The sequence below is a fragment of the Rhinolophus hipposideros genome, assembly GCF_964194185.1.
Source record: "Rhinolophus hipposideros genome assembly, chromosome: 11".
Classification (NCBI taxonomy): domain Eukaryota; kingdom Metazoa; phylum Chordata; class Mammalia; order Chiroptera; family Rhinolophidae; genus Rhinolophus; species Rhinolophus hipposideros.
The window spans coordinates 82,738,821-82,762,799 of NC_138057.1; the positions used below are offsets into that span (position 1 = coordinate 82,738,821).

General features: G+C 57.9%; 2 protein-coding genes across 13 annotated transcripts in view; one reads left to right on the plus strand and one right to left on the minus strand.

Annotated features, from left to right (window-relative positions):
* Positions 1–13,265, plus strand: part of CAMSAP1 (calmodulin regulated spectrin associated protein 1) — a 53,375-nt gene extending 40,110 nt beyond the window's left edge. For 3 of the 6 annotated variants that reach the window (XM_081067788.1, XM_081067790.1, XM_081067792.1), the window contains 10 exons: positions 629–806; positions 1,239–1,330; positions 1,828–1,912; positions 2,561–4,898; positions 5,706–5,842; positions 6,086–6,294; positions 6,444–6,546; positions 7,987–8,105; positions 8,543–8,661; positions 11,434–13,265. In XM_081067788.1, coding sequence (XP_080923914.1) covers positions 629–806; positions 1,239–1,330; positions 1,828–1,912; positions 2,561–4,898; positions 5,706–5,842; positions 6,086–6,294; positions 6,444–6,546; positions 7,987–8,105; positions 8,543–8,661; positions 11,434–11,736 — 3,683 coding nt within the window. In that variant the 3' untranslated portion in view covers positions 11,737–13,265. The remainder of the gene's footprint in view (positions 1–628; positions 807–1,238; positions 1,331–1,827; positions 1,913–2,560; positions 4,899–5,705; positions 5,843–6,085; positions 6,295–6,443; positions 6,547–7,986; positions 8,106–8,542; positions 8,662–11,433) is intronic. The other 3 variants (XM_081067789.1, XM_081067791.1, XM_081067793.1) reach the window with 1 other exon arrangement.
* Positions 13,266–15,399: 2,134 nt separating this feature from the next.
* The window catches only part of KCNT1 (potassium sodium-activated channel subfamily T member 1), a gene marked incomplete at its 5' end in the record, with an annotated part of 68,169 nt that continues 59,589 nt past the window's right edge, over positions 15,400–23,979 (minus strand). For 4 of the 7 annotated variants that reach the window (XM_081067527.1, XM_081067525.1, XM_081067524.1 and 1 more), the window contains 4 exons: positions 15,403–18,922; positions 19,025–19,109; positions 22,130–22,192; positions 23,636–23,960. In XM_081067527.1, coding sequence (XP_080923653.1) covers positions 18,802–18,922; positions 19,025–19,109; positions 22,130–22,192; positions 23,636–23,960 — 594 coding nt within the window. In that variant the 3' untranslated portion in view covers positions 15,403–18,801. Of the gene's footprint in view, positions 18,923–19,024; positions 19,110–22,129; positions 22,193–23,635; positions 23,961–23,979 lie in introns of those variants that run through there. The other 3 variants (XM_081067522.1, XM_081067523.1, XR_013994533.1) reach the window with 3 other exon arrangements.

Consider the following 23,979-nt stretch of genomic DNA (forward strand, 5'->3'; position numbering starts at 1 on the left):
AGCCTTTCCTGCCCTGTCTCCTCGCGCTCCAGTGGGCTCGGGCAGCCACCCAGCCTGTCGCTCTGGGAGCTCCTCCCCACGTTCTCGTCACCTTAGCTACTGTGTCCCCCACAGTGGACTGCCCCCCAGGCCAGGGCTATCTGGGCTCCAGCTGCCAAGCTGCTGGCTCCTTGTTGCCAGTTGGCCGGGGAGGGTCCAGCCCGAATCCAGCTCCTGCTGCCTTGGACTAGCCCTGGCACCACATCTCGGGCCAGCTCTCCGGGGAACAGCCTGAGAGATGGGGTTCCTGTTCAGGACTGGAGCTGAAGTGACTGCTGGGGTGGTTGCTCACACACTGGTAGCTCCACATGGCCATCAGAGGTGCTCCAGCCACGTTCAGCTCCCCTTGTCCTACTCGGTGCCGTGTCTTAGATTGGTACTCACTTTGCTGTGATGTTTGTAGTAGTCGTTATTACAGAGCACATTTGATGAACTAGAAACCAGGTTTTTGGGAGAAGTTTGATTGCAGGTAAAAGTTGTGTTATTTTTAGTGCTTATAAAAGCTGTAGAGTTTTTTTTTGGATGCTTCATGCTAATGTAAGTGACTGTAAATAACATGAACATTTCTGTAAAATTGCTATTTCTGCAGCTAAAACAGTGTCACACCAAAAAAGCAGTCGGCCCCCTGTTCCCATCTCCAACGCCACCAAGCGCAGCTTCCTGGGCGGCCCCGCAGCAGCGAGCCCAGCCGAGCTGCAGCCCCCTGCCCACCTGCTGGCCGAGGGCTGCCACCGGCACCACCTGCTCCCCGAGGAGGCGGAACATCCGTGAGTCTGTCTGCTCTCGCAGCTGTCACTGTCCTGGGTCCCCTCCTCGTTAGTGTCGAGTTTTAATTGAAGTTACCTCTTGAAAGTACCGGAGTCGGTAGTGAGAGGTTTTCCTCCCACCCTCCCCCCCCCGCCCTCCCAAGAGAAAAATAACTTGGATTTTGTTGTTAGAATTTGGAACTTGTTTTATTATAAATTGTAACCAGAGTCAGCCTGTCCCCTTGTTGCGGTTTTTGGTTATTTATCCCAAGTTTGAAATTCTTAGTACTATTTTGGTTCATTTTTATAATAATTAATTTTTCCCAAAGAACCTATGAATTTCTCACAGATAAGTGTGAATTCGTGAGAGTGTCTGTACTTCCTTTTACACTGGCTTTTGAACTTGAAGATTGCTAAATAGGTGATTTTCTCTTCCATTCTTTTTCCATCTAGGGGGAAGGGCGCTTCTGCCTTTAGCCCATCGCATCCTTTGTTGCCTTTGAGGCAGAAGCAGCAAAAGACGGTGCAGGGAGAAGACCCCCCCGGTAGGAACGCCCTTTCCACTTTCTCCTCCTCCTGCTCAGTTCTTCTCACGGTAGCTCACCAAAGTAACAGTTCTCAAAACTAGATTCTTACTATGACGTGATAATTTTAGTTAAGACTAACTGTGGCCTCATAAATTTCAATTCGTATTGATGTACCTCAGTGTTTATAGTCTTTACAGTGGAAATACCGTTAAAACCTGGTAAATTATTTGAAGTACACAGAAAGTGCTGTGTCGTACTCTTGCAAGAATTGACCGTGTCTTGACGACCTTCCCTGAGAGTCCTGATCGTTTCACTTCATGGTGCGGACTGAATACCGTTGAATTGCACCTTACTTACTCTCGATATGATTGAAAATTAGCTTGCGACTATGTGCTTTCCTTGCATGGGTGTGCGTTACAATGCACTTCCTTGAGAAGTGGTGTTTGTTGCGTTTCAAGTGATCGAAAGTCGGTTACTGAACGCTGAGCACATGCACTGTTTCCTTCAATCACCAGATCAGCGACACCGATCTAATTCTTTGACCCGAGTGGATGGTCAGCCACGGGGGATAGCAGGAGCATGGCCAGAAAAAAAAAACAGGTAAACTGTCTACATTTCAAATAAGTTTCCGATTGAAATGTCGTTAGACTAGCAGCAGCTGTTCCGATACAGACCGGGACCCCTGGGGCTCCCTGAGGTCCTTCCAGGGGTCCAGGGGCCAGAATACGCCGCCGTGTTAGCTGCGTCTCTGCTCCTCTCTCAAGCAGAGGACACCCATGACGTGTGTTGTCGCAGCAGATCGGGACTGAGTCACAGGGAGATATGAGAACCCAGTCAGGTATTGGAGAGATTTGCGGAAGTGTGAAGTAACACCGCTCAGCTCACTATTAACTTCCTCATTTTAGGAAATACGGACTTTTTTCTTGTGATAGGTATTTTGTTGCATTTTTTAATCAGTGTTTTTAAACTGTCTTGGCTTTCATTTCTAGTATGGTAACTATTGATTAATACTGATAACTATAATAAGTAAAAGTTCTTCTCAGTAATTTTTAAGGTGTAAAGGGGTCCCGGGAGCAAAATGTTTGAGAATTGCTGAACTGAAATCACCTGTGGTTTTCTTCTGCCCACGAAAAGGGTTTCACTCTCCATAGTTAAGATTCGCATTCTCTTGTCATAACTGGTGGTGGTGTCACTCTTGGTGTCGCCTCTCGTGCGATGTGTCCAATGGGCTTCTTTCCCACATTGCAGGCCTATGTCAGCAGCGCCCTTTGCTGTCCATCCTGCTACAAGCTACGACACAGACGCCGGCTCTGGCGACAGCATCAGCCTGGCCCGCTCCATCAGCAAGGACAGTTTGGCATCCAACGTCATTACCCTGACCCCACAGAACCAGCCGCACCCCGCAACCCCAAAGATGCCTGGAAAAACCCTCCTGAACAATGTCGACATTGAGGATGAGGACGAAGAACTCGTGGCCATCGTTAGAATGGATGGGGCTCCCCACGGCAGTGACCTGGGCCTGACAGGTGCCAGGTCTCCCCAGAGGCTGGCAGACACCTTCGAAAGTAAGCCCGACAGTTTCTTCTTGGAGCCGTTGATGCCGGCTGTGCTCCGGCCGGCCAAGGAGAAGCAGACGGTTACCAAGGAGGACGAGTACGGAGAAGGGCGGCCGAGGACCTGCACGTCCAGGAGGCCTGGCGAGGGCCACCTGCCTCTGGGGCGGAGGAAGGCGCCCGGCAGCCACGGCAGCCGCGACTTGAATAGGACTTTTACCCCGATCTGCTCAGAGCCCCCTGTGGGCGTGGCCCCCACGTCCACTGAGGCCGGGGAAGCCCGCAGCAGTGCTTTTGATCCGCTGTCTCAGGGACAGTCTGCTGATGGCTTCTTTCTTCATGTGGCTGGAGTGGATGAGGACTCGGAGGGCAGGCTTTGCGTGGGCCGTGTGAGAAGCCCCCGCGCCCATGACCCAGAGCCGTGGGTGGTCCTGAGGCAGGACTCCGACTCGGACATCGCTGACTTAGACGAAGCTGAGCCCGATTTCATCGGCGAGGACCACCCGGTGCCGATGGCCAAGTATGCCGGCGAGGAGGAGTCAGCCAAGCTGCAGGCGGACATGAAGGTGAGGGAGCATGATGACAAGGACGACGCCAGTGGCCGCTCCAGCCCTTGCCTGAGCACGGTCTCTCAGATCAGCAGCGTCTCCATGGCCAGTGGGAGCGTGAAGATGACCAGCTTCGCGGAGAGGAAACTCCAGAGACTCAACAGCTGTGAGACCAAGTCCAGCACGAGCAGCTCCCAGAAGACCACACCCGACGCCTCGGAGAGCTGCCCGCCCCCACTGACCACGTGGAGGCAGAAGCGAGAGCAGAGCCCTGGGCCACAGGGCCGCGACCATGCCAGCCTGCTGGCATCTGAGCTGGTCCGGCTGCACATGCAGCTGGAGGAGAAGCGGAGGGCCATCGAGGCGCAGAAGAAGGAGATGGAGGCGCTGTCCGCCCGGCAGCGGCTCCGGCTGGGCAAGGCGGCCTTCCTGCACGTGGTCAAGAAGGGCAAGGCGGAGGCGGTCCCCCAGCCGCTGAAGCCGGGGCTCGTGGCGAGGGAAGGTCCCCAGCACAACGGTGAGGACTTCGGAGGCGGCGTGTCCAGAGCAGAGGAGTTTCTGGTCAAGGAGCAGCAGCGAGATGTTAGCGAGTGTCAAGATGGGGACCGAGAAAGCCTGGTTTTCCTTCAGCAGCACAGAGCCCGAGACACCGCACTGCACGGGCTAGAGAAGAGTAGAGCGCTCTCTGCCGCCCTTCTGGGGGATGCGGGCGAGGTGGCCGACGTGGGCGAGTGCGACCTTTCCATCGAGAAGCTGAACGAGACCATCAGCACGCTGCAGCAGGCCATCCTGAAGATTTCCCAGCAGCAGGAGCAGCTGCTCCTGAAGTCCCCTGCAGTGCCAGCTCCGGGCTCCAGAAACAACTGCCAGGATCAGAAGGTCAAGGCGGGCATCCACTTCGTGGAGCCGCTCTCTCCGCCTGGGGTGCCGGGCCCCCGCAGACCTCCCCGTCTCGGTCAGGGGCGCAGCTCCCGCCCGGGAAGGCCAGCTGAGCTGAAGGTTGCAAAAGACAGGCAGCAGGGTTCGTCCCGAAGCAAGACCCCGACCCCCAGTGTGGAGGCCCTGCCCCATGTACGGCCTTTACCACCGAGGACGCCCTCCGACCCCGGCTGGGACGCAGACCCCACCAATGACACTCACGAGAAGTGCTTCTTTGACACGTACCGGCTGCACGATGAGAATAACCAGCGCGCGTTGGTCCTGTCATCTTCCAAAGACGCCAACATTCTTTCGGAACAAATGAGCTTCAGAGAAGTTCTGGAGAGCAGTGTGAAGGAGGCGGTGCTCAGCGCCCCCGGGGGTGCGGTCTTGGGAAAGGAGGACGTCCTCGGGGATGGGCCCCCCAGGAACAAGGCCAGCCTCATTGAGGTGGACCTGTCGGACCTGAAGGCCCCCGACGAGGACGGACAGACAGACGGCCATGAGAGCGCGGTGGATCTCGGCGGTGAGGGTGACCAGAAGCCAGGGGTCGGCTTCTTCTTCAAGGTAAATGGCTGGGAGTGTGGTGGCAAGTGGTGGCCAGATGATCACTTTGTCCTGGTGAGGGCGTTACCAGAGCCCGGCTGCAGCCGCCGTCTCTGTCAGGACAGCCCTAGGCGAGTGTGGCTGTGTGTGGGTCCTGGACCGCCAGCTCCCAGTAGCTTCGTGGCTCACGAAGTACTAGTTTTCTTTTGATGGTTTTCTAATCATTTTAAAATGTGGACACAGTCTTAGCTTACAGGCTCCACAGAAACAGGTGCTGGGCCAAGGTGCTGAGCCTGCTATGGAGTCTGGATGGCTGCAGAAACGTCGAGAAACGTTTCTGATTCTGGTGGTGCCTCACTTGTCCTTTTTCTTAGGGAAAAAAGGAAAATGAGCTGTGACCACTTCTTTTCTGTTCTAGTAGTGTCTCCTTTCCTCCGGGCAGTTATGAAGGTGGTGCCATAACTACAGTCATCTCATTTATCTTAGGAAGACGGCTTGTTTTACGTGGTGTCAGTGCTTTTCAGATGTAAACAGATGAGTCCATGGGTGTTGGCCCACGTGTGGCAGCACGTTCAGTTTTTGAGGCAAGCTGAGCCCAGTGCAGACCTTTGCAAAGTTGACAGGCTTTACGAATGCTTCCTCAGCAGTGTGATGTCTTCTGTGTGGTTTTAGCATCACGAAGACATGCTCGTTCGTCAGTTACAAAGAGGAAGAGAGCCTTTGCACTGACATTTTCTAGGCCTGTGTTAGATACTGCTGCTGGGCGAAAGGAGGGCCTGGGCCATCTGAGGGCTGTTTCCGGTAATGTTGGCCATGTGTGTTCTGCAGGATGAGCAGAAGGCGGAAGATGAGCTTGCCAAGAAGCGGGCGGCCTTCCTCCTGAAGCAGCAGCGCAAGGCCGAGGAGGCTCGAGTACGGAAGCAGCAGCTGGAGGCAGAAGTGGAGCTCAAGAGAGATGAGGCCCGGTGGGTGGGCCCCGCCGCTGCCTGCCCCTCCCTCGTCCTGCTCGGGCTGGGGGCTGGCGTGCTTCCTGGAGTCCCCGCCCTGGATCCCCACCCCAGCCCCGGGATCCCAGTGCGTTTATCCCGGCGTCCTGTGCCACGGGAAGTGTGCAGAGAGGGGTGGTTCTGACATGGGGCAGTGGTGCGGGCCCCAGGTCCCCGGCGGGTCCCTCTGATTGGGACGGTCCTGACGTATTTGCTCCTTAGCCGGAAAGCCGAAGAAGATCGGATCCGAAAGGAGGAGGAGAAGGCGCGGCGAGAGCTGATCAAGCAGGAGTACTTACGACGGAAGCAGCAACAGATCTTAGAGGAGCAAGGCCTGGCTAACCCTAAATCGAAACCAAGAAAGCCACGGCCCAAGTCGGTCCACCGGGAAGAGCCGCGGAGCGACGCGGGCACCAAGGGTTCCTCAACGCGTGAGCAGGCCCAGGGGTGTGGGCACCGGCCCTGGTCCTCTCACCCGGGTGACACTGCGATGCGAGCACGTGCAGGTGGCTTCCCCGGGTGCGTGGTCCCAAACACAGACACATATGTGTCTGACGAGAGCGTTTCTTGTCTCCGGCAGCGGATAACCTGAGCCGGGCCCAGTCGGGCTCCAGCCTATCCTTGGCCTCTGCAGCGACAACCGAGCCCGAGAGCGTCCATTCGGGGGGCACACCTTCCCAGCGGTAAGGAGGCGGCGCGACACTCGTCGCGAACATTGTAATTGTAGGGAGGTGCTGCTGGAGCTTGAATTGATAATGTCCCTGGTCTGGAACCGTTGCAGTCATTTCACAGGGACTCCGAGATGCCCGGGCCGCCGGGGGGCACGTGCACAAATGCCTCGTCACCCTCTCCCCTGCCTCCCCAGCCCATGCCGGCAATTGCAGTTTTACACTGAGGTGCGAGCATCGTGTGTTTTGTTCTTAAATGCTTCGGTGTGTATCTCCTATGGATGAGGACGTAACCAGCATTGTCAAGCAGCACCTTCATCAGAGCCAGTCCTCGTCCAGTTGTCACCAGTTGTCCCAGCGAGTCCCTGAGAGCCGTGCTTCCGCACTAGAGGGTCCTAGTCAGGCCTGCGTGTCCCCCTAATTGTCGCTGCCTCAGAGCAGATGCTTAGCCATTCTTTGTCATTCTTGACCTTGACACTTTGCGCGTGTGCAGGCCAGGTATTTGTTGACTGCCCATCAGTGGGGGTCGCCCACGAGTAGGTTCCAGCTGCGGTTGGGCTGGGAACAGCCCAGAGGGGAGTGTGTGTCCCATGTCCTCAGGTTGCTTAAGGCCGGCTTCTTCCACGGGCACTGAATGAGTCCCTGAACGAGTCCCATTAGAGCGAGTGACTTGGGGGGAGATGCTGGGACCTCGTCGGTACCGCTGGGCTTTTGCTCAGGGCCCTCCTCACCCCATGCAGCCCCTCACTTCCTCTTCTGGTATCAGGGTCCCCTTCCCCACCTATCCTTTATTACGTGTGTGCTTCTGTGGCCACGGTGTCCTGGTGGCCTCTTATTGCCTGGGCTTCGTGAAGGACGCCTCTCAGGGACTCGGGGTGCTGGCTGGACTTTGGTCCTGGCGGTAAGCTACCTGAGCTGGGTTCTAGCTCCAGCCCTGCCTGCTTCCCTTTCATGGGCTCTGTGTTCAGCGGCGCCACCAGGGGCCTCTGCCGTGTTCCGTGCAGACTGCTTTGCAGGGACGCAGCTCAGGCCTACCAGGAATCGGAGTGTCACTGAGGCCTGGGGTTTTGCACTCGGCCTGCTGTGTTGCCTCCCCAATTCCCAGGGTCTTGTCCCTTGTTTGGCCCAAACGTCATCTTCCAGCTTCCCCAGCCAGCTCCTGGACAGAGGCTGCATGAAGGCGAACCTCCTCTGATGGAAGTGGCCTCTCTGGTCTGGCCGCCTTCACTTTTGTATTAGCCCAGAGTTATGATTGCGTTCGTATAGTTCCAATCATGGGTGGCAGAGCGACGTGCGCTCGTCCGCCATTGTGGAGGCCCCTGCCACTGCTGATGGTCCTTGCACTAGGGTGCAGATTGGCCCAGTTCAGGCTGCAAGTCCACGCGCCAGTGGGCAGGTGCGGGAGAGGACTTGTGCACATGACCAGCCCTGCCCGCCCATGCCCCTTTCTTTCAGCAGAGTTGAGTCACTGGAAGCCTTGCCCGTATTAAGCCGCAACCCCAGCAGGAGCACGGACAGAGACTGGGACACGGCGTCCGCAGCGTCCTCCCTCGCCTCAGTGGCTGAGTACACAGGTGACAACCCCGCTCTCCGTAGTGGTCCCAGGCGCACATCTGGTCGGGATGGGCACTGCTGGGCCCTCCAGCTGCCTTGGTGGCAGGTGACTCGTCTGTATGTCTGCACAGCTCCATGGCTGGAGCGTGTCCTGGGCGCTTTGGAACCTTGGACATTAAAAATGATTAATTCCTGGTTTTGTTTTGCCTTTCTTATATCCAACAAACTGAAATTAGGAAGGGGATCCTTTATTAATGATTTTAGTCTTTTTTAAATTTATTTAAAGTTTATAACTCAGAATTCTTTCAGATAGGTTTGAAGTGGCTTTTCCCGGTTTCAAACAATCATAAACATCCCAAAGCAGCCTGCCCATTGCTTGGTTGTGAGACATTGTTGGTTTTCTTTTATGTATGTGCCTTGAATCTTGACCTTGCAAATCTTGGCCTGGTTTTCATAGGTCCCAAGCTGTTTAAGGAGCCCAGCAGCAAATCCAACAAATCAATCATTCATAACGCGATATCCCACTGCTGTCTGGCTGGAAAAGTGAACGAACCTCACAAGAACTCAATATTGGAGGCAAGTATCAAGTTTTACTGCTCACTTTTTGTGTAGAATGCAAGGTGTTTATACACTAGGGTTCTTTGTAAAAGAAAATGCCCTCAGTGCGCACACCTGCGGCTCATCCCTCGGTAGCAGTTCGCACACGTGTAAGAGCATGTGCTCGGGCCTGAGGGACCGCACGGCGTCACTGGCGCCGCAGGACGAGCAGCAGTTGGTTAGACAGACAACACTGGATGGAGCTGGGAGCCTGGGGCAGGCCCTCCGGTGAGAAGCCCTCTTGGTCCAGGTTGGGGGACTAGAGGGGACACGGTGGGGAACGGAAAACGGGTGACACTTTTGTCAAAGTGGAGGAAATCAGTCAACTTAGTTTGGTAGCTGAGGACTGTGGTTTCAGGTGGAGAGCAAGAGGGAGGGTGGGCCTTCAGTGTCGTAAGGATGGCTTCGCTGTGTCGGTGGGGGCAGGAACCCGTGAGGGTGGTTCTAGGGACGGAGGGGATCATGGACGACTGGAAACTCTGAGGTAAAGTGCTGGTCATTTCTGCTCTCGTGACTGCCACGTTCCTGAGGGTAGCACCATTCTTCACGTCAGCAAGAACACTGTTGGGCCCTGGGCCTTTGTAGAAAGATCCGGAAGGCAGTTGGAAATAGAGGGTCAAGGTTAGGACTTGCCTGCCCTTAAGTGGACTGAAGCTCAGTCTCGGGTGGGCGACGAGGTTCCCACCATGCGGGAGGCGGGGACTCCTATGGTTAGTGTCGGTGTGCTGGTCTAGGTGGGGAGGGGCAGGGAGCAGCCCTAAGGCCTGGGTCGGGGGCCGGCGTGCTGGGCTGTGGGGCGGCCCCGGTAGCGGGGTCACAGGCCAGACAGGAAGGGTTTCCTGCTTGGGCCACGGTCCATCGCTCAGCTCTTGATGTCATAGCGCGAAAATCACCCCAGGCGGAGCGTGGGCAAACAGGCATGGCTCGGCCCCATAACGCACTGCTCATAGAACGGGGGCCCTGGGGCAGCTGCAGGGTCCTTGTGGGTCAGGGTGGCTCTTACTAGAAAATGACGTCTGAGCAGAGACCTGGAGGCGGGAGGGAGGGCTGTACAGGTTTGAGGAGTAAGGCTCCGGAGCTCCTGGGAAGCCAGGGGCTGCAGTGGGAGCTGGGGTCGGAGGCCTGGGCAGCGGAGGGGCTCCAGCTCTTCTCTGAGTTGGACGGCAAACGCAGCTGTGGGCAGAGGGGTCTGAGCCCACCCCCTCTGGAGCAAGAATGGACGTGAGGAGAGCGAGGCTGGAAGTGGGCTGCGCCGGGTGAGGAGCGGCAGGGGCGGGGGCCGAGTGGCTGGGGGGAGCACATCAGGCGTGCTGCTGCTTGCTTCTCGGTCTGTTCATGTCTAATCACAGTTTTTACGGACCTGGAGTCAGTATCACGTACATAAGGTAGTTTTGCTTTCTGCGTTTCCCATTTAATTTTTTAAAATATGTGTTTGATTATTTAAAGTAACGAACCCATTATGTGCTGACAAAACAATACATTTGTGAAAAATTATTTGTAAAACAAAAATAGTGAGAAGAGTGGCCTTTTCGTTGTATGCATCTTTCTAATCCCCAGCTTTGGAGCGGTCAGCTGGGTCCTGCGGCATCCTCATCCAGTCTGTTACGAGACCACGTGTCTCATAGCCGCGGGGACGCTCCCGGAACGCCAAGAGGGCCATGAAGAGGCAGGCGGCATCTCAGCTTTGATCCTGGAGAGCCCTAAGCAGGTCTCAGGACCCCCTGGGCCATGTTTTGAGAACTGCTGGGCTTGACAGTTAAACTATATGTTGTTGTCAGGCATGACGTGGGCGTATTTTTAAAAGTTATCACCACAAAAAATGTGGAGTCAAGAGGTGAGATGCAGACACTACCCATAGGCGTGCTGCCTTCAGGTTCCTTTTGGGGGCACACCTCTCACTCCTGGGCCCTAACGCCCCACTTTCGGGGTGTACGACTCAGTGGGGCTGTCTGTTTGCAGTCGGCACGGCCATCACACTGTCAGATTCCAGCATGTTCCATCTCCCAAAACCGATCACCACTCCCCACACACCTGCCCCAGCCCCAGGTCCAGGAATCCGCCGCCTGGCTCTGGACCAGCCTCCTCTGGACATGTCACATGAAGGGGTCTGTTCTGTGCGTCGTGTTTTCGAGTCTCATCCACGTAGCACATGCCGGTGTTTGTTCCTTTTTATGGTTGAATAAGAGCGCACTGTGTGGGTGGAGCACGTTTCGTTTACCCACTCGTCCGCTGATACACGTTGGGGTCGTTGCCATTTTTTGGCCACTGAACAGGGCTGCTGTGGACATTCCTGGTGGCTCACTCTCGATGCATTGCCGAGTCCATGACAACTAACGTGTAACATTATCAGCAGTTGCGCCATCTCCCACTCCCTCCCCAGCCCCCCGTGCCAGGCCTTCAGTCTCTCCACAGCCTTGCCAGCGTCACTGTCTGTCTGATTGTCGCCATCCTCACTGGTTGGATGTGCATTTCCCTGATGGCCAGTGCTGGTGAGCACCTCCTCATGGGGCTTTCCACCTAATGTGAGAAGCATTGTTTTCCTTGCATTCCCGCTTCTTAGGTAAAAAAACACCTCGGTGGTGTCCGGTGCTCCTCTGAGTGGATAATCGTAGTGTCAGGAAGGAAGGGAGCTGTCGCCGGCTATCAGTGAGCTTCTGGGCTCACTGGCCATCGAGCTGTGGAGCGCCACAGGTGGGGGCTTTGGGAGCCTCTCTGAAGCCCTCCTGTCTCTTCTTTACTCCCTCGATGCAGGAGCTGGAGAAGTGTGACGCCAACCACTACATCATCTTGTTTCGTGATGCCGGCTGCCAGTTCAGGGCGCTTTACTGCTACTATCCCGACACGGAGGAAATCTACAAACTAACTGGCACCGGGCCCAAGAACATCACCAAGAAAATGATCGACAAACTGTACAAATACAGCTCGGACCGAAAACAGTTCAACCTGATCCCAGCCAAAACCATGTCTGTCAGTGTGGACGCGCTCACGATTCACAGCCACCTCTGGCAGCCCAAGCGGCCCGCGGTGCCAAAGAAGACGCAGACCCGGAAGTGAGGCATGTGGGCCCACGGCCTGCACTCCCAGGCCTCGCAGACAGGCTTCTCCCGGCAGAAGAGACCCCTAGCTCCCAGCGCGCGGGGATGCCGGGGGACAGCAAGGATGGAGGGCCGGCACCGTGCACGGTGCGGCCACAGGGCTCCCGGACCGGGGGTGCGTGTAGCCGGATTCCTTTTACTTGAAGTTCTTCAGCAAAATTGGAAGTGATGTACTTTGCTTTCTGGTCTCTCGCCCCACCCCTTTTGCACATGACCCGGTCCCTCACGTTGGCAGCTGTGGCCTCGTGAGGTTATAGGCCTGAGACGGGCTCTCGGGTCAGGGTGTCTGAATGTCTTCAGGAAAGGAATTCGTATTGAGGAACCTTTTCCATTTGGGAAATTGTATATTTATTGATTGATTGTGTCTACTGCCAACGTTTATATCCCGCTCTGAGGTTTCTGAAAACAGTTCGTGTTCTTTGCTGCTCAGAAAAAGTTTACTGAAAACACCAGTCCCCTAGAAGCACTGAAATCTGCACAGTTGTCTGCTAGAATAACGTGTACAGCACGGCGATGGCTCTTCCGGGCACGCTCGTGAGGACGGCGAATGGTACCCTCAGCTGGTGTTTGCTAACTGAAGATAGGCAAGGTAGCACGTTGCAGCCCTCGCTCGTTAGTCGGGGTGGTACTCTAATGACTTGTTCACTTTAATAAAGACAGATTTTGGTGAAGTAGAATATTTTTCACTCTGAGCATGTTTCTCTTAAAGGTGATGCACGTGAGCTGACAGTTCTAGCATTTTTATTGTCGCGATTCCTGCTTCCGGCACAGCATGGCCTGGAGGAGTGCGGTCCTTGGTCCGCACTGGTCACTTTGTTTTGCTGCCAACTTAAACCGACATTTGCCGTTTTCTCGGAGCTCCGAGTAAGTGGGATGGCCTCAGGCTCCCTCCTAGGCCTAGCGGTCTGCACGCTTCGACAGAGCAGCCACTGTGGGGGTAGGGTGGTTGGGCGGCCCAGTCAGCCCCCTGGGCGCGTGGCCTGGCTCCCCCAGCCCTCATGTGGCAATGCAGCTCTGCTGACACCTGCTTCACAGCCAGCAGCTCCGACTGCCGGAAGATTCTGGAGTCACTCGTATTAGTTTTGCACATGTTTTCTTGGGAGTGTTACTTGAATCTATCTTGAACTGCAGGAAACACAAAAGCTCGGTAGAGAGGAAGTCAGACAACTACAACTGTCCCATAATTTTAGATAGATGAAGAGGGCGGAAACATGGTACGAAACATGGAAACAATAGACTGAATCGTAGGTCTTGCCCTGTCCTCCGAGCAGAAAGTTTGTTGCAATTGTGTATATACACGTGTCAACCGGGGCTTTGCCCTGTACGCGTGATGGAAGGTGGTGTGGTTCTAACGTCCCAGTGAGCTCTCCTTACCATGCTGTTCACGTGTGCTTTATTTCTCACTGTATGTTTGATATTACATGGTATTTATTTTAAGAAAACACTCCACTGTAATAAAGTAATTAACTAATTGCTTTTTGCTAAGCACGTGTGCGAGGTTGTCATGGCTCAGTTTGTTGCTCAGCGTCCCCAGCTTCTTGCTCTAGAGGAATTGCACATTGTTTTTAGTTAATTTACTAGGAAATCACCTTCTGCTTTCTGGAGCAGTGAGGCTTTCCAGCCTCTTCCTGTAGGAAGCCAAATGGGTGACAGCTTCCCTGTCACAGCAGGCCTGCTGAAGTGAGTACAGCCTGGGGGTTTCTAAAGAGGATTCAGGGGTACCTCTGGCACAGTGCCGGAAAATGGCATTCCTGCCAGACTCATGGAGTTGTCAACATACGGAGCGTCCTGAAATTGCTCGTTAGCCCGTGACAGTTTCCCTGGTACACCAGCCAGCAAACAGTGACACAGCAGCTGCCACTTCCGAACAGCTGTCCCAAGTCTCTAGGCCGGTGCTTGCTGGACTGGCTGACAGACGCCTGCCGGTCCTTTGTGCGTCGATGGGCACAGTGACCTTTTCCATTTCATATGAAATGTTTCGGACAAGGGCTTCCCTTTAGGGTGGAGATTTCAGTCCTTTCTGGCTTGGATGTGGTCCCGCCTTGTTTTTCAGTTTGTGGAACTGAGTTGTAAAGCACCTGAAACCTTTGTGTCATGCCGTGTGTTAGGATGGCACGGTGGTATGTCCTTGACTGCCCCTCCGAATTACTGAAGTCAAGCTGTATCCATGTATAGAATTCCACTTTGTGAAGAAAGTGACTGTGGTGAAGTTTCTGTGAGTCCTTGCTGATCACCTAGGATTCTGGGAGCCCCAGAGGGTTGGTATCTAAGGTGAGCGAAACTTAGAGTACTCGAGTCCTATTGTTTCGCAGATATATGTGCAGGTGCATTTATCTCATCCCCACACGCACGTGTGCATGTGTGCGCACAGACAGGGTGTGTCTGCCAAGTGACTGCCCTCACCGTGGCCCCGACTCAAGGTTGTCAGCGTGTTCCTGCTGAGCAGTCTCACATCAGGTCTTGGGACCGAAGCTTTACTCTTCTCCCAGGCAAAACTTCAGAGCAGAATAATTCTCAAGCTACGTCAAGATTAGATTTTTATCCCTTGAAACTGTAGTTGTTATTTGCGGCACAGGGGGGCGGGGGGGGGAGTACCTGAAGTAAAATTTGCTGGTAAAATGAACCTGGATAGCCTTTTATAATTGATGCTGATTAGTCTGAGACAGGGTTTGACTTTTCACAAGTGGTTCCTTCAGGTGCATTTCCAGCCGTTTCTCTCAGTTGTGTGGTGGGAGGACCGGCTGTGTCAGCATCACCTGGGAAGCAGGTACCCAGGGTTCCATCTCTCAGGGCAGGCTTTTTCTTTTAATTTTAATTTTAATTGAAGAATATTGGGGAGCGGTGTGTTTTTCCAGGACCCATCAGCTCCATGTCAAGTCAATCTAGTTGTGGAGGGCGCAGCTCACAGGCCCATGTGGGAATCGAACCGGCGACCTTGGTGTTATGAGCACCGCGCTCTAACCATTGAGCAAACCAGCCGCGCACTGGTGGCTCTTAGAGGATCCCAGAGAGGGCCCGCTGTGGTCCGAGCCCTCCAGGGGCTGCGTCCTGAACAGCGCCCTGGGGGCTCTGTAGGGACTGTCGGCGCCCCTCACAGTCCCCACTCGCAGTCATTGATGACATTTGAAGGCCCAGGTGTGACAAGTGTGAGCTCTCAGGGTAGAACTTGCCTTAGTGGGAACCTCAGGCTCCTTGGCCTTCTCTCTGTGTCTGTCCTCAGTAAAACCAGCTTTCCCATAAAAATGGCGTCTAGGCCAGCAGTACTGTGAAGGTCACAAGCCAACAAACTGGGCCCTGGCATCACTTCTGTGGGCCTGTTTGTCATGCTGTGATTGGCGTCTGTCGTTGGAGACTAAGGTGCCTTCCCTGTGGAGGCAGCCTACCTTTCAGGGGGCCTTGCACGATGTCCCCAGTCCGTGCGTACAGCCAGCCTTGATGGGGACGATGGCCGGGACCTGAGCATGACTCCTGTGTTGGGGTTGCCTACGTTGCGTCGAAGCACGTGGCCCCACTTGTCCTGTGGTGGCAGCAGTATTACACCCTACCTGAGGGCCCCTCCCTGACGGATGGTCTGTCTCAGAGTTCCTGCGGCCTCGGCGGGGAGCCGAATGCAGGCCCCGGGTATTGACCAGGGAAAGAAACCGTCCTGGCTGTGAGCAGGCGGGGGTCTGGGGCCTAGTCCCCAGTGGAGGCAGGGCTGCAGGGAGAGCAAGGCACCCCCAAGCCTGGTCCACGCCTCCCTGATGCTACAGTGACACGCTGGGGGTCAGGGGGTCCCCCACTGCAGTGGGACCACAGAGTGGGGCCAGCCTGCGTGGCTCACCAGGCTGTGTAAGCCACCTGCTCCAGGCAAGTGCCCCTGCAGGGCGCTATGGGCATGGATGGCCAGGCCCAGGGCCACCTGTCCAGACCTGATGGTGTCCTTCCCAGCTCAGCGCTCTGCGACCAGGGCAAGGCGGAGACGCCAGCAACACTGTGCTCATGCAGAGAAATGCTGCCAGGCTCGGCCCCGCCGGTGGGCAGTCGCAGGCCAGAGGCTCCCTGCCGGGGTTTCCTGAGTCCCCCAAGCTCCTGTTGACCTCAGCGGGGATGAAGGCTCTGGCCAGCTGGCTGTCCATGGTCCTGGGATGCCAGCTGCTACCCCCGCCCTCGGAGGCCCCAGGCAGATGGCTGAGGTCCTGGACTTGGAGCCACTCATGCCTGCTGCCCTGGACCTCGGACCCTGGTGTGCTCTCCAACCTGCAGGACCATGGGACCCCACCCCCTGGCCTGCAGGCACTGTTGGCTTGTCTATTTCAAAAGAAAACGCCCGACTCCTAAGACAGAGCCGGCCCTCACAGCGTGTGCAGTTTGCGGGACTCCTGATGCGAGATTGAGCCCCAAAAGGAAAAGGCACCTTGAGGCCATCGGGTATGCACCAGCATAAAGATGAGGTCCAAGGAGGGGGGTGTGCCTGCCTCAGTGGTTCTGTGGAGACCAATTGAAAGCCTTGCTGTGGACGCACCTGCCGTCTGGGATTAGAATCCTGCAGCCCAATCGCATCCACGTGTGGGGTGGGGTAGGACGGGCCACTTCTCCCACCGAGGCTGGAGCCTTGTTCTTCCTTCCACTCTGTGGGTCTGTCTTTGACCAGTGTACTTAGCACTGGGTGTGACCACTTAGCGTGAGCACTTGGTGTAAACACTTAGCGTGAGTGCTTAGTGTGAGCACTTGGCTGGACACTCGGTTTGGGCACTGGCACAGGTGGCTTGGCCACTACCCTGCTAACTGTTGCTCTCCCTGCCTTCTCCTTTCTTCCTATCTTCCTTTTCTGCCTTCTCTGGTTTTAATCAGCGTTTTGTATAATTCCACATCCTTTCCTCTCCCAGCATCTCTCTCAATTGTACTTTGATTCCAATCGGTGGCCCTCAAGCTCGCGGTGCACATTCAGACCCGGGTACGTCGCCACTGCATCATGGGGCATGCGGGCACCTTATCACCAAGTCCCCACCCCTCCCATGGGCCTCTCTCGCATTCATGTCACTCTTGCATAAGCGAGAATCACCCAACGCGGTGTTCTGTTATTTTGAGCAAACAGTTTTCTATTAGACTAGGAATGAAGAAACTAAGGTTCTCGCTAATTTTGTTTGAAAACTAATATCGCAGAACATTGGGCAACACCTTCTCTTGGCCACTCAGGGTGGTGGCAACTCCTTCAGTCTTTGCGGGGACCCTCGTCTTCACTCGGCCTGTGGTGAGGGTGCCGTCCCGGGCTGGAGGGGAACCACACCCCACCACCCGTCCTGTCTCCTGAACTGCTCAGGTGGCTTCCCAGCACACCATCCTCCCAGGTCAGGCTTCAAGGCGCTGCAGCCCCTCCCCGTAGAGCCCCTGGTCCAAGAGGCAGGCAAAGTCCCCTCTCTCTTCCCTCCCAGCAGGTACCCCCTTCCCTCAGGGAGCTGGGGCATGGGTAGCAGGAGGTGGCAAGAGCTCTGCTGGTGATGTCGCCAGAGGGGACACTTGCTGGTGGGACCCGGGAGCCACTGACCCTGCAGGGACGGGCCCTGGTCCTCCTTGGTGGCCCATCACTCCATCACGGGCCCTGGGCTTTCCCCACCCTGCTCAACAGCTCCTTCCTGACCACCCAAGGGCTCCTGGGTCACACCCCTCCCTCAGGGCCGGTGCCCTACCACCTGGTGCTGTGCTGGTCCTCGCCCTTCCAGCCTCCTGGGTACTTTGAGGAAGAGCTCAGGCACCTGCTGCTGGCCAGGCACACGGCCCCTGCCCGCTAAGGGCCCCCACAGCCAAGTGCACGGCTGGGGGCAGATCCTGGGCTCTTTGTGATCACCCCAGGGGCTCGCCCAGGCTCCGGAGCTGGGCAGGTGGCCCCCACTCTCTCCCCCACCCAGGCTTCCCAGCTGCCAGGACCCAGATGCCACCCCGTTCCCACCAAGTAGGCCTTGCCTCCTGCTCCGGGTGGGCCCAGGCCAATGTAATTTCCTGGGTGCAGGGGCTTCCCTGCAAGGTCTGGGCGGGGGGGGGGGGTAGGGGAGGTGGTCACTGCACATGCTTCTAACTCTTCAAACTGGGCAGCTGCGAGGGGAGACCAAGGCCCGGGGCATGAAGCCGCCCAGGAGATGCCTTGCAACTGTCCTCGTGCTTGCAGAAAGCATCCATTTAATAGAAGGTTCCAGCATGGCCCAAGCACAACCTGTCACAGTTATGGAGGAAGCAAGGTGGCACCTCATGGATGACCGCCACCCAGTCCCTCCTTCTCTGAGGAGAAAAGCTGATTCCAACGTGGCCAGCAGGCCCAGCGGCTGAATTGTGCTTCAAAACGGAGGTTCAAAGGGCGTGGAACAGGCCGGGAAAGCACCGCCCACGCCCGGGGCCTGCGAACGCAGGGCCTGGGGAAGTTCAGTTAAAAATAGGAGGATGGCTTCTTACTCGCTTCCCCCAGTCAGTGGCGGCGGGAACCCCGGTGTCTTGGCAGGCCCAGCTGCCCCTCACGTGCCCAGGCTTGTCCCCCACCCCTCAGTGCTCTGCAGAGCCCGCCCAGCTTCGGCTCCTGGCTAAGCCGCAGGCCTCTGTTGCTCTGAGTTTCTTCTGGGAGGGGCTCCCCTGGTTCTCCCACCAGCAGGGCAGTGCCTCGGCTTGACTGTCGTGCGCCCAGGACCAGCTGGGCCCCGCAGAGTGGAGAACACGAGCACGTGCCAGATCCCCGTGAATAAACGTGGTGCATGGCCCTGAAAACGCAGCTGTGCCCGCCAAGGGGCAGCGTCCAGCCCCCACCCGTAGCTGCTCCTCAGCAGGCCCGGGCACGAGCTGCAGTACATTTGTGCAGAGACTTGTGTTGATCTGTAAAAACAGGTTAAAAAAGGCTTCCCCGCCTGCAGTCTCGCCCCCGCCCCGCGTGGGGTCTCCCCTCTCGGTCCCCGGTCCCCTCTCCGTCAAGTTTTGGGAGCAGCTTCGGGCCAGGTGGGCCAGGCCAGCGTCGCAGACCAGGTCCCTGCACACCCAGCGTCACGCTCCGTGCACGGCTGGCTCAGAGCTGCGTCTCGTCACGGGTCTCAGGGTTGCAGGAGGCCAGCTTGTTGCTGCAGCTGCTCTTGCGACTCTGGGAGCTGCTGGCCACGTGGGCCAGGGGGTCGCAGCGGATGAGGTACCTGCAGTGGGCAGGAAGACCCTGGGTGCTGATGCCGCCCTCCACTCCGGGCAGCCAGCACGAGGCCAGGGCTGGACGCCCAGCGTGGGGACACAGTACTTACACGATGTCGTTGGGCTCCAGCCTCGTGTCGGGCGGGGGGTTGATGAGGACGTAGGAGAGGGTGTTCTGGTGGTCGTTCATCTCGTCTGTAAAGGAGACAGGGCCCGGCCAGCCGTCACCACTCAGGCCCACCCACCTCCGCTCTGCCCAGGCGCAGGAGCCGGGCGCTCCAGCTGCACAAGCTTCCCAGCCTTTCTGGCCATCCTGCCCGAACCCCTTGACCTGGCAACTCAGCCAGGACTGGGCAACCATGAGGGCCAGCGGGCACTGGCTCCAACCCACACCCCAGGCATCTTGCTCAGCCCGAGCAGCCAGCATCTCACAGGCATGGCCCTGAACACAGGCACCAAGCACACCTGCACACACCTGCACACAGCTGCACACACACCTGACCCAGCGCCCAGGCTTGTCCCCCACCCCTCAGTGCCCTGCATCCCTGGCCCAAGATTGTCAGGAATGAGAACGGGTTCTGGTGAAATATCTGTGACCTCCCAGGTGTCTCCCTGGCCAAATCCAGGGTCAGGGTTGGCCACTCTCCTGGCAGTGGCTCTGAGTACACTGGCAGGGAAATGATGGCTCGTGGCCTCAGTTTACCCATCTGTGATGTATAGAGGCCACTTGTAATGCTCCAGAGGTCCCTTGTGACCTCTGCCCCCAGCTACCCCCCTCCTGGCAGGGGTGTACACGCCTGGGCCACTGACAAAGGGACAGAATTCTCTGCAAAGCTGGGAAGCTGGGCCATTGAGCTGAATCTGATCCCCACAGCGATCAGGACCCTCCAGGGCAGGTCACGCATGTGCTTCCAGGGAGGCAGGCAAGGGCCTGGCAGGGGCTGCGGCTGACGGACATGCCAAGGCCTTCGGGCGGTCACCTGGTGTCAGCCTCCGTGTCCAAGTCTGGGAACGGGGCGGCCTGGCCACCCTGCCCCTCCATGGGCTCTGCCTGGCCGAGGGCCACAGCTGTCTTTGTTCCCAAAACCCTCAGCTGGGGCCCTTTGGTGGGAGCTGCCAGCCACCAAATAGGTGGCTCATGCTGGAGGCTGTGCGAGGACGGGCCCTCCCGGCCCGGAGTGGCCAGCATGCATTTCCAGGGTGGAGGACCGGGTGCCTGGAGCGTGCAGAGCGGGTGATGCAGGCAGCAGAGGGAAGCAGCACTTGGGGACCCCGCCCCATGGACCACAGCCATCAGCAGGCCGGCCACGCTGACTCACACACCCACTCGGGACGATGAAACCGCTAAGCGGGGCCCTGGGCAGGGCCACCAGTTAGTTTCTCCCCGCGGGCACGGGCACCCATCTGTGTGTGGGGCATTGATGCCCGGGTGAGAGCCAGGAGCCTGTCTTCACTCGCTGGGACTCCCCGCACGGCCTGGCCCCACGCCCCTGGAGTGGATGGACCACAGACCTAAAGAAACCTGCGGAGCTCGTGGCTGGGCCAACCTTTGTGCTCCGGGCGCTGAGCTGAGAGGTGGGTGGGGAACATGGGGCCCCGGCTGCACTCCCCGTGGGTGTGGTCAGTCATCAGACACTGACCATGATTTCCCCAGGACAAGCCCGGACGACCCATGTGCTCAGGTGGGGCCTGGGTTAGGGGTGGGGGCTGGCGATGGCTCTCCTGGCAAACGGCCAAGAGCCGTTCCCCCCACCCTTGCGGTGCCTACACCCCACCCCCAACCATGCGCTCTAGGCCCTCCTCCCTAGCCCTGCAGACCACTTGGCCCCACGGTTCTGGGCGTCCACACTCTCTCCTCTCGCACCTCCCCAGTTTCCTCCTCTATGAACTGGGAGCCATGGTAGTGCCTCCCTCCGAGGGTGGATGTGAGGAAGGCATTGGGAGTGGGGGTGCAGCTGTGGGTCCCGGGGCGGGGGGTTCGTGACGACACCCTGCCCAGGATGGACCACCCTGCAGCCCTGGCTAACAGGGCCACCTCCCTCCAAGATCACGCCTCTTTGGTTTTGTGTCCTGGCCCTTGACGTCAGCACGTGGTGGGGCGCTCAGCCACCACCACCCAGTGAGTCCTGGTCACTGTAGGGGAGGCCACCCCCACTGGGCGCCTCAGCAGGAAGCAAGATGCAGCCAGGCCCAGGGAGGGGGCGACACCACCATTCGTGGAAGCCGCCAGACGGATCGTGCTGGCTTGGCAGGTATTCCAGGAACGCCATTGAGGGTTTCGGGCAGGGAAAAGCACAAGACCCCAGGAGATGCAGTGCCAGTCCTTCCGGCCCGGGCTGTGGACCACGGAGGTGTCCCTCCTGGGCCTGCCTGATGGCGCCCTCTGAGCTAATACCTCTCTGGGCTCAGGTTTCCCCTGGGTGCAGAGGGCCACGCATGTGGGCTCTGACCTCAGCTGAGGCCGTGAGCAGCCTCTTGGGAAGGAAGGGGTCCTGGCAGCAAGGCCTGTGGCCTGGACTCTACTCTGACCTCTGCTGAGGTCTTGGGGCAGGTCTGGGGTCCATGGGGTGTCTTCTTGGAAGAAATGGGGGGCCAGACCAGACATGGGGTACCAATGGGCTTTGTCACACTACAGAGAGAAATACCCCTCTTGAAGCCCCAGCTGGGGTGTGGACAGCAACTGTCCACCTGGCTCAGGCGGCCCACGGAAGCTGAGGGCAGAGCAGACCCCCCCCCCCCCAGGATTCACCATGCTCTACCACAGGGCGGGAGGACCCTGGCTTGGGACCATCCATCTGGATGCTTCCCAAGGGGGAGCTGGGAGGGTCGGGGTCCTTGGGTATCCAGGGGGGTTAGCTGCAGCCCGGGGTGGCCCACCGGTGAGGTCAGGGCAGACTGACGCAAGGCTTATCATCTTAGACAACAAACGGGAGAGGAAGCGCTGGGCGACCCCAGAGCTGCACAGTGAAAATCTGAGGACCAGCATAAACCACACACTTTCCTGGTTAGTCACCAGCAGATGTTGGAGGAGGAGAGGGGTGTCAAAGTCCCTGCAATGCGGCATCTGGGAGCACCGAGACCCTGCCTGCAGGAACCCTCTCGTCTCCTGTCCTGTCTGCCTGTCTGGCCAGGGCGGGGCGGGCACCAGGCTGCCCGTCGGCGGAGGGTGGGCATGCCCCCTTAGGCGGCGGCTGAGTCCGCCGGAGCAGAATTACCTTGCAAATATCCCAGGTTTACCCGATTCATGACATCACTGGCTGTTAAATTTGCTACATCCTCTACAGAACACACAGGAAGAGGGACAGACAGAAACAGAGAGAGAGAGAGAGAGGTCAGCAAGCAGAGTGGCGGCCGGCACAGCGGGGTGGGCTGGTCAGCTGCACAGGGACCGCGGGGGCCAGTGCCGGCCACCTGGGAAGCAAGTCTGCCCCTTAATGGAAGCCGGTTCCTTCTCTGCCAAGCTCTGGGTTGGCCGGCGGGGTTGGTGAGGCCGAGGGGGTTGCGAGCAGGAGCCAGCTCTGGGAAGACGGTGGGCCGGAATCTGAACTCTGGACACCCCACTTGGAGCCTCAGCATCAGTGTACCCCGAAAAGGGACAGCACAGGGGGAAAAGGTAAATCGTGGGGCTGAGACGTGATGGGGACAGGGCTAGGATGGCTCTCATGGGTCATCCATCCCCCAAACCCTGACTGCTGAGTCCCCCCACCCCCGCCCCAGGCCCAGGTCTGCACAGCCAGGGGATGGCCTCTCCCGAGTGACCCTTAGGCAGCTCCTAGGAGAGCCCTGAGCTGCCTGATCCCACTTGGAGCCTCCCTGACCCAGGAGACAGACGGCAGGAAGCAGGGTCGGGAGAGCAGGTGCCGCTGGGGCAGAGCCAGGCCTGAGCGATGGGCAGAGGCCACGAGTGGAACCCAGTGCAGGCCAGAGCCTCGACGTAGCCCAGGGTATGGACATGGCCAGGCAGCAGCGGGAGCTCAGGACCCTCTTCGGTCCCATCAACAGAGGCAGTGTCTCCAGAGTGAGGGAGACGATGAGCTTCTCTTCTGAGTCAGCCAGGCCACCGAGGCCTGTTGTTGGTCAAGTTCAGAAACCTCCCCAAAACAAGCTACAGTGAGAAGGGGCTGCCTCCATCTGCTGACGGAGACAACCATCACCCCAAAGCAGCAGAAATGGGGTGACTGTGACACACGAATGGCAGTGGGGTTCCATGGGGCCAACAGCTGAGTGTGTGCCATTTGCCCAGCTCCCCGACACATCCCCAAGCTCTGGCTGCTAGGCGGGCCAGGGTGGGGGTCCTGGGGCCCTGGGGTCTCCCTGCCACGTCCCTGATCTCCACGCGAGCACAGTGGGCGGAGCCTGCATTCCTGAGGTCCAGCAGGACTGGTCGGAGGTGGCCACTCTGTCCCCAAAGCCTGCACCTTGGGCTTTCAGGGAGCCCAGCCTAGCTCGCCACACCCCACAGCCTCCTCCGGAAGCGCTGCATGCGGGCTCACCCTGCTCCAGCCCCTTTTTTACAGATGGGGAAACTGAGGTCCCAGAATGGTGGGGATAAGCTCTTCCTTATGGGGCTCAGCACCAATTTGGGAGGAGCCCATGCCCTCCCCACACCAGAGGGCTCTGACCAGCCACGTGGTGGTGCCTACAGGAGGCCAGCGGGGGCCCCTGGCCATTAAAGTCACCTGCTGTGGCCAATCTGGCCCAGGCGCGCTGCTGGTTCTTACCATAGCCGGTGGTGGGCAGCCCCAGGTGTTTCATGCGGTTCTTGACCAGCTCGGAGAGCTCCTGCCGCTCGGAGCGCCGGTATAAGTTGAGCCGCTGCTGGCTGATCCACTCGGCAGCCGCCTTCCCCACTGGCTTGGGGGCCTTGCGACTCAGCCTGCGCGCCCACTGCAGGCTCTTGCGCCGAAGCACTGGGTGCTCTGCCGGGTCGCTGCCAGCTGAGTGCCGGCCGTGGGTGCTGCCGCCGCCCACCGCGGCCCGCGGGCCCCAGGACCCCTTTACGTCTCGTGTGTCCTCACAATCCTCCATGTTCACCGAGATCTGGGACTGGCCAAGGCAGGAGGGG